Genomic DNA, 15,188 nt, shown 5'->3' on the forward strand with positions numbered 1-15,188 from the left:
TAATATTTAATTTTTTTTTTTAGGTTTTTCCATTTATTTTGCATTTTACAATTAGTTTTTAGAATATGTCAGTGTAATATTTTATTAGAATATTTAACGTATTTAAAAAAAAGAGGATTTTTTTTAATTTTTTTTAGTTAATTCAAGTTCCGAAAATAATATTTAAAAATAGAATTTTTGGATTTTTTCATTTATTTTGCATTTTAAAATTATTTTTAGATTTGGTCTCACGGTCTCATAAAATTATAATGGTCTCAAATGAATCTGAACATATATATATATATATATATATATATATATATATATATATATATATATATATATATATATATATATATATATATATATATATATATATACTAACTCTAAACTACATGATGAATAGTTCTAACTTCTAATTGGCTGCTGGAATAGTTTTTTTCCTTTTTTTTTTCTTCATTTGTTGTCTTATTTGGCATAATAAGTATTTTAGATAGTGGATATGCTGGCTACATGTCCTGTGACTCCACTGTTCATTTGGCAAACGTGTCGTCTTCTCTCTTTGACCACCGCCTCACCGATACCTCTCCGCCTTCCAGATCTTTTCCCTAATTCCTTTACCGCCTATTGTACCCTTTGCTTTTCTCACCCGTTGTCTCCATTTACGTCTCCTCCACCGATTCCATTCCCGTTTTTCTCTAATGTGCTCCGTATCTCACTTCCCAAATACAATATGTCTCATCGATTACCCATCGGCCGCCTTATCTCTATTTTCTTCTCTACCGCTTCTTTTTTCACGATCGATTGAACTATAAATGGCCTACCTCGAGATGATTAAAGTTTGCTCATGGTCAGATACTGCTAAGAAAATCCTCAAGTCCTCCCCTCTAACGGTTTCGTCTTCTCTTTTGCCCAAAGATTTGGATTGTTGCTTCCAATTCCATGTTTACTTTGCAAAAGAACATTTGAATGTTTTAATGTTGAACATTACAACTCTAAGAAATATATCAAAAACACAAATATGGCATGAAATCTTGAAAACGCAAAGATTAATTCAAGAAAAAGTAAAGATGAAAAATATGAAATCAAGAAAATGTATCTAAGTCAGAAGAATATATTTTGATTTATACATACAAGTATTGAACCCTTTAAATCAAATTCATAGCAGATAATAAAGAATTACATTTTTGATTCAGGAGAAACTTCACTAAAAAAGTTTGGATAATCAGTGAATCAATTACAACCAAAAAGTCTGGAGAATAAGAATCACAAAAAAAAAGGACCATGGTATAAACCCCACTCGATTGTATTTTATGATTTGGGAGAACTAGAGAAAGAAGAGGAGAACTGAAAACTCAGTGAAAAAGTAATCGATAATGGTGATTAATCCCCTATTTATCCCGAGCATCTCCTCGATTTAGGTGTGTGATTGTGTGAATTGTAATGCGACTTGTGATGTTACCAAACAATTTACTGTCGATCACTTCAATTTACACGTGAGACATTCTCTTGATTATGCACTTATTTCTCCTGCTATTCATTCTTTCAATTGTCGCCTTGAGGTATACATACCCATAAGACTGAAAGCTAATGTATGTGTGTGATGTGTGCGATGTAGAATAAAAAGCCAAAAAAATCTATAGATAAAAACAAACAATTTTGACATTCATGTTTTAGGTTGGATTTGTCATATCATGGTTCTACTATAGCAAAACTCTCCGCCTCAACTCCACGTAAGATTGTGGTCCGACATCCATTTTGAAACTATGGGTAAGGAGTCTTGGATAAGAAAGAAATAAAAGAGAGATTGGGGAGATCTCTTGAGAAGATTAAAAGAAAGAGAAGAGAGGAGAGAGCTTCAACAATTCTTAGACGAGTTCGCCACTACATACATGACAAATCATGGTCACTAGTCACTACCGTATCCAGTATCCATACACACAACCTGTACCCACACACACACAACCTTAGAATTTGTTATACCCAAAAAAACATTTATGTTTTTAGAATTTGTTACACTGAAAAAAATGGTTATATTAACAATTAATAACACTGATTTTCTTAGAATAACCAATTATTGATTGGGAAAATGACTTATGAAGATAACTAACTATTTCGATTGTCCATATATAGGTAATGTTCTTTTTTTGTTCTCATTAATGAAACCAACTTGTTATTTATGTTCACATTTAGGTAATATGACCGGCTATCACCTGTTTTCACTCATTTTACCTGGTTGCATAAATGTAACTCAGTTAAAACGAAATACATGGACTGTTACGTGGCCATTGATCCCCTTTCTCATTTAATTAGGGTTTGACAAGTTCAATTTCACCAAAATCACCTCCCGATTTTAGATTCGCTTCATCAAATTGAAGATTAGAGTTTAGAGTTGAAGCTACATCTTGAAGTCGACTATAAGATGGCATCCCAATCATCTACAGGTAAGTATTTAATTGTAGATGTTCATTACAGGGGACTATTTGCCCTAAATCCGTTGAAATACTTAGACCCCGAAAATATAACAGTGCATGATGTCGATTTTGGAGGATTTACATACAAAGAGTTTCTTTTGTGGCTTAGGAAATAACAAATGGAAGTTGTGATAATGTGTACTACTGTAGTAGAAAGGAAACCTTGGGTGAGGGTATTATAAAAATCAACAATAATGCTGATTATTAGGAGTTTGCTGAAGCTACTTATACTCCTGAAGCTGAGTTGGATGTCTACATTGACCACCAAAATGATCCAATCCTTGATTGGGCTGAAAATGAGGTGTTATCAGATGAAAACGAAGAAGAGGATGACAATGAAGAAGAGGATCACAAGGAAGAAGAGGATGACAATGATGAATATGATAACTTGGATGATATTATCGCATATGAGCATGAAGTTGATGAAGAAGTCCATACCTTTCACAAAACTGTTGGTGACGATTTTTTAAACAAACTTTTAGTTTTTGGTAAGCTTAGTGGTGATGATGAACATAATGATGGAAAAGATGATAAGGTTGTATTCCCTGTCCATGATGAGAATCAAGAATGGGATAAGATGGTGCCAATTCTAGGTATGAAGTTTGTTAACCCAATGCAATTGAAGCTATGTATAACCAATTATGCAGTGAAGAATGGGTATGATTTATGGTATGAAAAAAGTGATCATAACATATTACTAGTGAAATGTTGTAAAGGTAAGAAGAATAAGAAGAATAAAGGTTTTCCCTTTAGGTTGTGGGTAACCTGGATGAGCAATGAAAGGTCATTCCAGATTAAATCTATAATTGATAACCATAATTGCTCGAGAGTCTTCAAATTTAGGTCCATTATTAGCTATAAATGGATAGGGAATCATTTCATGAATGAGATACTCCAGAAACCAAAGATGAGTGTGAGGAAATTGAAGGCTAAAGTTAGCAAGAAATTTAATTTGATTGCAAGTGTGGGACAGTGCAGAAATGCTAGGAGGTATGCATTTAAGGAGATAGAGGGTACTTTAAAGGAACACTATGCTAAAACTTGGAGCTATGGAGAAGAGCTAAGAAGAACCAACCTTGGATCAACAGTGAAGATGGATGTAGATGTCATGCCTGATGGAGCCACTTACTTCTCAAAGTTCTATGTATGTTTAAAATGTGTGAAGGATGGATGGATTAAAGGTTGTAGAAGCATAATTGGCCTAGATGGCTGCTTCTTAAAAGGTGTTTGCAGAGGTCAGTTGCTTTATGCTGTAGGTAGGGATGCAAACAACCATATCTACTCTCTTGCTTGGGCTGTGGTTGCAGTGGAGAGTAAGGAAAAATGGAAGTGGTTTGTTGACCTTCTCCTTGATGACACTGGAATGGGAAATGGACATGGGTTGACATTAATATCAGACCAAACACAAAGTAATGATTTTATATGCTCCCTTTATTTAATACTTAATTTATTTGAAATTTATGTTTTGTTTGTAATGCTAACAGGGATTACTTGAGGCTGTCAAGGAAAGGGTGCCTGCAGAAGAGCATAGACAATGTGCCAGACACATATGTGCTAACTTCATGAGAAAATTCAAGGGTCAACAGTTGATGTGGAAAGTGATAGTGATATTGAAGTTCAAAGGGAGAATGATAGTGAGGTGGAGTCTTATGAAGTTGATTTTGAAGAAGGTAATCAAACATATGAAGATGTAGACCAACCTGAGGTTGAAGCTGAAGTTGGAGGTGTTGAAGCACATGTTGAAGTTGGAGGGGTTGAAGAATAGGTTGAAGTTGAAGCACAAGTTGAAGCACTTGTTGAAGTTGAAGTTGAAGAAGGTGAATACCAAGCTGCAGTTGTGGATCAAGTTGAAGTTGAAGTTCAAGGACAGGGTGAAGTTCAGGAAGGTGAAGAACTTGTTATACTTCAAGATCCAGTTGGACAAGATGACCAAGGATAGGTTTCACTTCAAGATCCAGTGGAAGAGGAGCATATGCAAGAAGTGCCAACATTTCAAGTTCTACACGGAAAGAGAAAAAGGAAACCTTCAGAAAGAATCACAAAAATTCAGATAAGAAGGAAGTGGGAGGGGAAACAGGGGAGTACTGGTGAAAATCCAATGGAATTGGATTAGAATTAGACACTTTGTTATTTTTTGGCATCATTTACTGGGAATCTTTTGTCTAGTAATATGTGTAACTTTTGGAATCTTATGTGTACCTTTTGGCAGTAATGCATGTGTACCTGTGTTAAATTCCAATGTTTCCTGGGAATCCAATGTTTGATTATATTACATTCCAATGTTTGATTATATTACATTCCCATGTTCGATTGTATTATATTCCAGTGTTTAAGTATTTTTCATTCTAATACATGTAACAAAAACATCAAAATTAAAAACAAGTAACAAAAGTTCCATCCATTCATTACATACATAAGCATACACAAAAACAGGTGGATTACATCATTCTAATACCAATCAAGTTTCATTCATGAACTACATCATTCAACCCTAATACATCATGAACTACAATCAAAACAACATTTTCACATACAATACAAATAACAAAATCAGTGTCACTTTGTGAGTAAACAACTTCCACATGCCTTTGTCCAATTCTTGTCTATTAACAAAATTGGTGTTGTTTTCTTGTTCGATCTTCATCCTACATATGCTGATTTCATTCTCCAAAGTGCAAATTTTCAATGTTAGATTATAGCTTTCTTCTGGTTTCCTCCAGTAAGGCTTTCTTTCATCTGTCCTCCCTTCATCCTCGTCCAGCCATTGTCAGAATTTACAGCTTGGACTTTTTCCATTCTTGAAGAAATATTAAAAAAAATGTTAAAATAAAGGATGAAGAAGAATGAAAGGATATTCAACAAGATGAAGAAGAAGAAAGTTGCAATGTATTCAACAATACTGATTACCATTGAGTTTTGACAAACTTTAAATTTTCTTCCAGGGTTTTCAGGGGTTCTTGAAGTCTTCACACGAGATGGTAAGTTGTAATCACATGGATGATCAGGTTGAAATTCATCTTGCCGTTTTAAAGAATAAGATGAGGAAGAAGAAGCCATCGTCGATCTAGGGTTCAAAATCAGGGGTGTAATTGAATGACTTATTATACTGTAAACAAAGAGAATATATGCACAATGCCACATAGGTGCAGTGGCGGAGCCATGGTTTTAGTAAAGGGGTATCCCGAATAAAAAAATTGTGTAATATACAATAATAAAAAAAACTGTAATTTTATTAGATATAAAGTTAAACTTCCATAATAAAGTTACATTTTAAAGTTCACATCTTTCACAACAAATAATCACTAATTATTAACCTTAAATCCCTAATTTAACAATTAGAATTGGTAATTTCTATTTTTTTTCAACACAATGACAAGAAATTGAATTTCAATTAACCAAAAAATAATCACAAAATTTCTATTTACTTGCTTCACTATAGCACCACTTTGATAAATAATCACCCATCACCAGCCACCGTGGGATTTCACAGGAAAACACCCACCGCCGATGACCAATCGCTGACAGAAGAAGGAAGGGTAGCAACAGCAAGAACATGCGTCATCGTACGGAAGAAGCGAAGTCGCGAGTCGGTGTCTATCAATTTCTTATTTCCAAATTTTATTGTGTATTGGGCTAAAATTTATCTTAATTGTTAAATTAATTTTTTTATGCGGACACTTGACAATTGGGCTTAATAAATTTGAACTACTTCATAGACTAATTTGTATATGGATTTACCATTTGGAAAAAACCTAAAAAAAATAAATTTAGGGTATCCCAAATAATTTTTTAGGGTTTAATGGCAATATAAACAAAAAATTCTAAAAAATATATAGTACCAAGACTTTTTTAGGGGACTTCTGGGATACCTCAGGTTCTATGGTTTCATTAATGAGAAAAAAAAAAAAAAAAGAACATTATGACAATTTTCCCTTACCTTATTGATTTCTCGAATATTATTTTGATTTAAGAAAAATTAAACTTAAAAGTAAATTGGGTATAGGGGTGTCAATTTATGACACGACACGATAAAAATACACGACACGAAACGAAATCGGGACGAAATCATAATTCGAATTCGTTTTCGTGTCGTGTTCGTGTCAAGTTTAAAAAACACGATGTCGTGTTGTGTCGTGTTCGTGTTTGCAAATCCACACGAAATTGACACGATTGAGCATGTATTTGTCGTGTTTTCGTGTTTGTCGTTTTTATCGTGTTATATATGATTAAATATGAATTAAATAAAATAATAGTTGTGTAATATTATCTTTGTCGTGTCGTGTCGTGTTGTCGTTTTTTAATTGGTTCGTTTTCGTGTTAGTGAAAAAAAACACGACATCGTGTCGTATCGTGTTCGTGTTATAAAAAACCTTGTCATATCGTGTCGTGTCAGACAAAAACACGACACGACGGCCCGATTTCACAGGCCTAATTGGGTAAAAGTCCCAAATAAACGCCAAGTGTTGCATGATTTTGATATTGCCGACGAGGGCCACGATTTCGAACATTGAGACAGATTAGATTCACTCAACGAAGATCTTTTGAGTCCCAACTACTTCCACTCTGCTCCCCAAAACATTTCCAACTATTCTCGCCCAAAAGTCAAATCAGCTGAGAGGAACTCCACTGAATTCTCAGGGGTTTTGGTTTCGGTGGCTAGCTTTACAACTATGGCGGCCTCGAAGTTCCATATCTTTTTCTTTGTTTCGCTCTTTTTTGCCCTAATTTTTACTCTAACGGAAGCCGGTAGTGCCGTTGAAGAAGTTGTAGTTGAATCCGACAATTCCGAGGCGTTTCGAATCGAAGTCGATAAACTCACCTCCAAGATCCAGTCACTTGGTTTGCCCTCTTTACTTTAACCCTCTAAATTATCCAAGTTTAGTTAGTAATTAGAGGCATGTGTTCCTCCAATCGCATATTGATTTGAATCTTCTCTAGTTAGCACACCGTTTCTTTCTTTTTCCTGTATTTAATCTGTCAACTTCGAAACCTGTTACTTTATTTTTGGTTGAAAGTTCTTTAAACAAGTTGGTGTTTTAATTGGCCTGAAAGAGGTGATTTTGACCTAGCGGGACCACATATAGTGCGAACCCCAAATCATCTCCACTCTCCAGGACGCCCCTTGGTTTGGAAGTTGATTGATTTATTCGACCTCAGGTGAATTTTGGTGGAGACCAACTTATAAACCTGAATAACCAACTGAACACCTGAGGGTTACTTTATCATATCTATGTTGAAAATGAAATTGGTTTGAACAAGGCTGATTGGTGGTTAAATGACCTTAACCTGTAGAAAAAGCATAAACAATTTGGTATGTAAATATGGATTTTGTTTGAACTTCAAGTATCTTTATCCAGAAGTTAGTGTGTGACCCCAATACAAACACAGCAAAAAGGCAGGAGAGCATTGTTGGGAGAGAGGTTTAATTAATTTGAAGCATATAGTTGTTATATAGGCATATTTACATCAACAATGTGCTGTTTTTCAGAATCATTTATTGACAAGAGTAACCAAGAGCTAAAACACAAGGATGAGATCATTGATAAAAAAGAGAAGGCAATCGCAGAAGTTGAAAAAACCATTAAAGAGAAGTCAGATAGCATTACATCGTTGAAACATGAGGTAGCTAAGCTTGAGGTAAGTTATTAAATGTTTTGTGAATCCCACAGTGATTTTATTACAGAAGTAAATGAACCCTCTTTGGTATATATGTTGAGCCCCCATTGTTCTTTTTAACAGGTTAAAGTGTCCTTAGATGCTAATGAACAGGTCAAAAAAGCTCATAAAAGGGCTCATGAATTGGAGAAGCAGGTGTGCATTAGAATTAGATCACATTCTTCCCAAATCAAGATCATTGAAATTACATAACCAATAAAAATTCTTGCAGGTGGAGAAGCTTCAAATGGAGATGGAATATAAGAACAGCTTGAGGGAGGCCTTGGAAACCCGTACAAAAGAATTGGAGAAAAAAGTGCTTGATCTAAACCCAAAGCTTCAAGATGTAAGTTGTTCTGTTATATCATAATTAATTATAATGGTAGGAATTCATTAAATTGAGATTGAGCCTCACACATGTTTGTTTTGTTTTTATATCTTTTATTTCAGCTTCAACACGTTGTTGATGAACAGAAGACAAAACTTCATAAAACTGAGCGTGCTCTTAAAATTGCTGAGGTATGTTCACAATAATGGTGTTTGGTATACTGCTTCAAATATAAGAAATTGCAATGTCATTACTCATTACATATTTACATGTATAATCGTATGCAGGAGGAACTTAAGAAGGCAAAATTTGAAGCAACAGCTAAGGTGAAAGAATTGACAGAGGTAAAAACTGAAACTTATTCCATGTTTCTAAACACATAAATGGTTTATCTTGTTTTATTTTACATATCTATGGTGCACTTGTTGCATATGCATAATAAACAAACTTATTCTGTGTTTTGTAAACTGTATTCAGGTTCATGGTGCATGGCTACCACCTTGGCTTGAAACTCGTTTGGTTGGTTATCAGGTGATTCTTTATAGAGTATATGCCATTTATGCCTAAAAGAACCAGGTTTGACTTTGACTTTGACTTTAACTATGTTATTATCTTGCAGTCTTATGCAGAGAGCCATTGGAATCAGCATGGAAAACCTGCTTTTGATTCATTTTTGCAGAAGGTATCTTTTGTATATATCTTATTTCTGGTAGACATTAATAGGTAGTATTATACAGTATACACATTGGTACAACTGTTTAGTCTTTTTGAGAGTTTTCATTTTGTTGTTGCAGGCATTAGAGAAAAAGACACAAGCTGAAAAATGGGCTGAACCTCATGTAGAGACAATCAAAACTGTAATAACATGAAATTTACATTCTTTCTCCTTGTTTTTTTTAATAACTTTTCTAGCTATATCAAAAGTGTTATTATCTCTTAATATACACAGAAATGGGTCCCAGCTGCAAGGGAAAAATGGGTGTTGCTCATAACCAATACAGAACCACATCTCCAATCACTGAAAGAAAAGACCAAAGAGGTTTATATTCAATCCAAGGACACCATAACTCCACATATGATCAAAATCAAGGAAGCTGTAGACCCTCACTTTCAGGTATCTTTTTCTCAACCTTCCCTTTTTTCTTTAAAAAAATTGTGTCCTAAATGGAAAAGGGAAACTACTTGTGGACAGAGTTTCAGGAAAGTTTGCAATCCATACATTGACCAAATTGCCACTGCAACAAGGCCTCACCTTGATAAAGCACGTGAAACAATGTCACCTTACACTAATGAGGCAGTTCAAGCTTATGGGAGGTTTCTTGAATCTGCCTCTAAATATCATCATCAGGTATAGTGTAACATATACTGCTTATTATGGATTGGTATTTTACCTCTTTTATTTAAACTTTAAAGTGTTACATATTTTTTTTTTACTTATAAACACCAAAGGTTCAAGGCATTGTTGAAGAATTTCTGAAAAAACATGACATTAGCAGAGCTCTTGCAACTAAGGAGTTAGTGTGGTTTGCTGTATGTCTTTCTGTCTCTCTCACTATCTGTATGTTCTTTTTCACATGTAAAGATAAAAAGAACTAAAAATATTATTATTTATGTTGTTTCAGGCTTCTGCGTTCTTGGCATTGCCTATAATCATTCTGTTCAAAACTTTCTCTGCAATCTTTTTGTAAGTTTATTTTGTTTTTTGATTTTCTTCCAAAAGATGATGGAGTAGATATTCTTGTAATTGTTTTGTACTTAATGTGTTATTAACTTAAAGAACGTAAATAAAATACAGTAAAAAGGCAAAAAGACCAATTCGCCATCCTAACCAACCACGTCGCAAGGCTAAACGTGCGCATCCAGACCAGTAGTAGTAATATAATACACCACGTTGAAGATATAAATGCTTTTCTTTAAACATGAATACAAGGTATGTCATTGTCAAATTGCATATTTTGTTTTAAGTATTTGTTAATGAGTTTAATAGCATTGGGTTTATGATTTTGCAGATAGAACTACTGATACTTTATGCATGTTGGTTGTGTGTTGTTTGTAATTCATAGAAAAGAAGGAAAAGGAAGGAGGAAGAGTTGTATCTTAGAGCTGTGTGTAATATTATATTCATTGTGTATGTCTTTTTGTAACATTATTTTGCTTCGAATCTGGTTTAGGTCATTGATGGTCTTTACCTTGTGTAAAACACGAGATCTTGGTTTAAGAACTCTTTTATTTCAATCTCATATGTTTCGTGACTACCTTTTTAATTAGTCTCCTATGGGAATTTTGTGATTTATCTTGCAAAAATAAAAAAGAAAAAGAGAAAATGAAACCTCAAATGACATGGAAACAAATTAAGATCCATCCGTAGGCAAGTAAGCAACAACTTAAAGCTAAAGTTTACGAGTATTGATAGCTTATGAAACATAGCTCAAATCCAGACTTTGTTCTTATGTTGACATGTAACTACTCTTTGAAAATTTGCCTCCTTTCTTGAAATAAAATGCTACCATCTTAACCATTTACTGACTAATATCAAATCAATATCATCTTCTCCTTTACAATTACTTAAAACTCACTTTAGTACGTAGATATGCATGCATCAGCCTATATACAAAATTCGACTTGTATTATGTTTCACTTTCGTAATCATTGATCCATGATAAGACAACTAGCATTAGATAAACAGTAATGTGTATTTTATAAGTGAAGTGTTTGACAAGTAGCCTATCATGGAGGAAATTGTCTTTTTACTAGCCCATGGTTCTTGGGTATTACTTATAATTAATAGAGAAAGAGAGGGTCTTGGTGACAAGTGCCTTTCAATGACTTGTGCCATGATTGACCCTTGTTATATGTCGATAAAGTCGTTGGTGAACGATATAACGGTGAAAGCGCGTTGTTCACATGGACACATTTTGCCCAAACAAGCAAGAAACCTATTTATATATATAGAAAACTAGATGATGATCTGAACATTGCTTTCAACCTGGTTTCTTCTATGACTAAAACATACATATACGACATGACCTAATGACTCTTAATTAAGACTATGTGCTGCTTGAGATAATATTGTATACTCGTGATGAAAGGTATTCAACTGATAATTGTCTCATAGAAATCCTTGTCGTATCCATTGATCTTCTGTCAACAGTCTGCCCCTTTTAATGTGAACAATGAGACTACTCTTCTGAATTTTCTTTCAAGACAATTAAAAAAAGGTTCTGAAATTCGTTCAATTACCGCATCTTAATTAAGATGATTATATATGATGGTGCAGTTTACCATTTTTATTTAAGATTCCTATGAAAAAAATAATTAATGGAAATTCATATATCCCATCACACTATTCCAAAACCCGGCCACCCTTGAGTTTAAAGAAGAGATGTCGATACTGCAATAGTTTTTCGAAGTTTATTTGAATATGACACGTACATGTTATTATACATACAAATAGTATAACTAAGTTATGATCAAGCAGGTAGGAGTGAATAGTGATGAAGACTTGTTTCAAGATCAACAAAATTTCGAAGTATAGGACAAGTAAAGAAAAGATGGCGACCCACTGATGCAGATATATATGTGTCTCCATTAATACACAATAATACAAAGTATTTTATGCCCATAAATCTTTCCATAATCATAACTGATCCACTTCCAGAAGGAATTATTTTACTCATACAAAACAGTCCATAAGATGTTAATTTATATCCACAGAATAATAATAATAATAATAATCCTCCTTAATAAATGAAGGTTTTTTTTGCCACATGTCAATCTCTCATTAATTTTGACACTTGTCATTTTGTGGTATTTTTGAAATAAATATTATCCATTTGTTAATTTTTGGTTTATTTCAATTTTTTAAAATTAAAGTCATATACTTATATATGTAAAATATTAAATATGATATATATCATATTAAATTGCAATAAATATGTATCTTCTTTATTTTAAAGTTATACATTAAAAAAATTTATGTTTACACTTTAATGTTTATTTTTATTTTTTTAAATCAACCCGTGTAATACACGGGTTTCACACTTAGTTAGATAATAAAATCCTTTCGGGTAATATACAATTGCTAATTCATCTTATGTATTTTAGAAATAAAATAGTTTCCTTCATAATTTATAATCCTCGAAACAAGTGGAAAAATTTCTGCTTCAGTTTGTGTAGAACTTTTACACTAACATAATAGAAACTTATGCTATAAAGTATAAAGCACCTCCTTTCACTTTTTGGGTTTGAAAATTACAAAGCAAAATTTTGCCAATGCAATAAGCATATCAGTAGGTAGTCAACAATAGGGCACTTCCCATACTCCATGTGACTTGATATATATATATATATATATATATATATATATATATATATATATATATATATATATATATATATATATATATATATATATATATATATATATATATATATATATATATATATATATATATAGAGAGAGAGAGAGAGAGAGAGAGAGAGAGAGAGAATTCTTTTGACAACTAAAAGATTTGTGAGAACTTACGAATTCATACTCAATTCATCATTTTTCAACATTAAAATCACAAATCTTCTCAAAATGATACGTCTAAGCCATATCTAAGCTAAAAAAAAGATTTGACGATTTTTTTGTATGACTACTGATGAATACAATCAGTAGTCATATAGACTGCTGGTGAGCACAATCAACAGTCATATGGAATGCTGATTGCTCATTAGGAATCCATATGTTTGCGGATTATGAATATTCACAATCTATATATGACTGCTGATTGTGCTCATCAGCAGTCCATACGACTGCTGATTGTGCATACATGAAAATTTCGAAAATAAATGAAAAAAAGTGACATTTTTTTTTTATTTTTTTTATTTTATTTATTTTTATTTTTATTTTTGATTTTTGATTTTTGATTTTTATAACCTAGATATGATTTAGACGTATCATTTGGAGAATATTAATGTTTTTGATTTTGAAAAATGATAAGTTCGCAAGTTTACACCTTTTTTTGGTTGTCACAATAACTCAGTCTTTTATATATATATATATATATATATATAATACTGATTGAATTATTTTTATACTATTTAATATTAAGAAAAATTTGATTTATTAAAAAAAGAATTTCCATTGGTAATTTATTATTTTCTTATTAATTCAAATTATAATTAAAATACTAATACTATAATAATCAGAAAATTAAATTACTCGGTAAATAAATATATTATTTTAATTAAATAATATAAATAGTTATTTATTTATTAATACTAATAATAATAATTGAATTGTTAATTACACTAAGAAAAAATTGATTTATTTTCTAAAAAACGTTTCCGTTGGTAATTTATTAATTTCTTATTAATTATAAATTATAAGTAATAATAAAAATTCTAATAGTATAATATTTAAAAAGAATTGAACTATTTGATGAATAATTAAATTATTTTATTTATAAAAGTAAATAATTATTTAATTACTAATTCTAATTAATAATAATAATTGAATTATTTTTAGAGTAATACTAAAAAAAGAAATTGATTTATTTTCTAAAAAAATATTTTTATCAGAAAACCATTGGCGATTATTGACGGATAACAAAGAAAAGACAAGTTTAAATTTCGTTGCTATCGTTTCAACATTCCGTTAATAAAATCAGGGTTTTTATCTTTAACACTATTACATTAGAATTCCGTCACTAATTTCCTTGGATATTTCCACGTAAACACACAACGAAGAATCAATGAAATTTCTAGAAACACAAATATGTGAAACCAAGTAAAACACATCAAAAAGTCAATGCAATTCTTTGAAAAAACAACTAGATATCAAAATTTCTCCATCTTTTGTGATTTAGAATGAAACAGGTATCAAAACTTCATGGATCACTAAAGAACAAATTATTAAACTATTCCTATGGTTTGGATAAAATTACGCATTGGGTGTTTAACCTTTTTTTTTTTTAAATTTCTTTTTGCACTTGGGCCGTCTTTACTTTTTGATTTTGTTGCGTCGTTCGTCACTCATAAACATAAAAAGACTATAATACATTTATATAATTTTTCATTTGTTCCTTTTTTGTTATTATTTATTTATTAATTAAAAGATGTATTACTATAATAGGTCTAACCATTACCGCTACCTAGCCATCACTTACTACCATCAAAACCCACTAGCCACCAGAAACCACCAGTGACAGCTAACCACCACTTGCCAAACCCTCACCCATCACCTTCGAAAACCACCATTCCCCTTTCATGACGGCATTTATTGACATACAATTGTAACACCTTTTTCCAAATCGTTTCCTTATTCGGGGTTGTAACTTGGAGATCAGATATCATAAGGCTTAGGGCCTTTAGGAAAGAGAGATTTAGACCAATTTGGGTGTGGGTCTGGAGATCAGATATCATAATTTAGATGACCCGGGAGTTCGATTTGTGTTTTGGAGCCAATGAGTATATTGGTAAAGTGTCAGTTCGGGCTTTTGTTGAATTTTGGATTTTAGTTCAGAAGGTTTTAAGGCAAGGATGAGTTGATAGAAGTGTGGAGCTTCTTGTTACCTTTCCATGGATATATGGATCATCGAAATCAGACTTAGAATGAAGAAGATATGGCACTCAGAAGTTTGAAGGATTAAGGGTCAGCCTAGTACGTGGGGCGTACTTGGGAAGTACGCATGACATACTAGGCAAAGGAGTCACGGGTGCTCCTTGGAGTACGTTGAGCATACCAGAGTTATGCATGGCATAATGTT

The 15,188-nt window shown here is 32.4% G+C and overlaps 1 protein-coding gene across 2 annotated transcripts; it reads left to right on the top strand.

The window, feature by feature from the left end:
• Positions 1–6,930: 6,930 nt before the first annotated feature.
• LOC145034775 (uncharacterized) lies at positions 6,931–10,700 on the top strand. Of its 2 annotated transcripts, none has more exons than XM_078983279.1 (15): positions 6,931–7,292; positions 7,942–8,090; positions 8,193–8,264; positions 8,341–8,454; positions 8,559–8,627; positions 8,724–8,780; positions 8,914–8,967; positions 9,056–9,118; positions 9,231–9,293; positions 9,386–9,550; positions 9,629–9,784; positions 9,886–9,966; positions 10,059–10,120; positions 10,232–10,366; positions 10,500–10,700. In XM_078983279.1, the coding sequence occupies exons 1-14, from the start codon at positions 7,124–7,126 to the stop codon at positions 10,305–10,307; spliced, it is 1,350 nt and encodes a 449-aa protein (XP_078839405.1). In that variant the 5' UTR covers positions 6,931–7,123; the 3' UTR covers positions 10,308–10,366; positions 10,500–10,700. The 2 variants fall into 2 exon arrangements, with proteins under 2 accessions (XP_078839405.1, XP_078839404.1); XM_078983278.1 differs by having other exon boundaries at positions 6,932–7,292; positions 10,446–10,700.
• The last annotated feature ends 4,488 nt before the right edge of the window (positions 10,701–15,188 follow it).

The sequence above is a fragment of the Lactuca saligna genome, chromosome 3, assembly GCF_052625555.1.
Source record: "Lactuca saligna cultivar CGN05327 chromosome 3, ASM5262555v1, whole genome shotgun sequence".
Classification (NCBI taxonomy): Eukaryota; Viridiplantae; Streptophyta; class Magnoliopsida; order Asterales; family Asteraceae; genus Lactuca; species Lactuca saligna.

Excerpts from the sequence above, each read along its gene's own strand:
- LOC145034775 (XM_078983279.1), top strand. The coding sequence starts at position 7,124 with ATGGCGGCCTCGAAGTTCCATATCTTTTTCTTTGTTTCGCTCTTTTTT. Across the intron at positions 8,091-8,192 it reads ATGAGGTAGCTAAGCTTGAG|GTTAAAGTGTCCTTAGATGC; the intron begins GTAAGTTATTAA and ends TCTTTTTAACAG. Across the intron at positions 9,294-9,385 it reads ATGTAGAGACAATCAAAACT|AAATGGGTCCCAGCTGCAAG; the intron begins GTAATAACATGA and ends TAATATACACAG.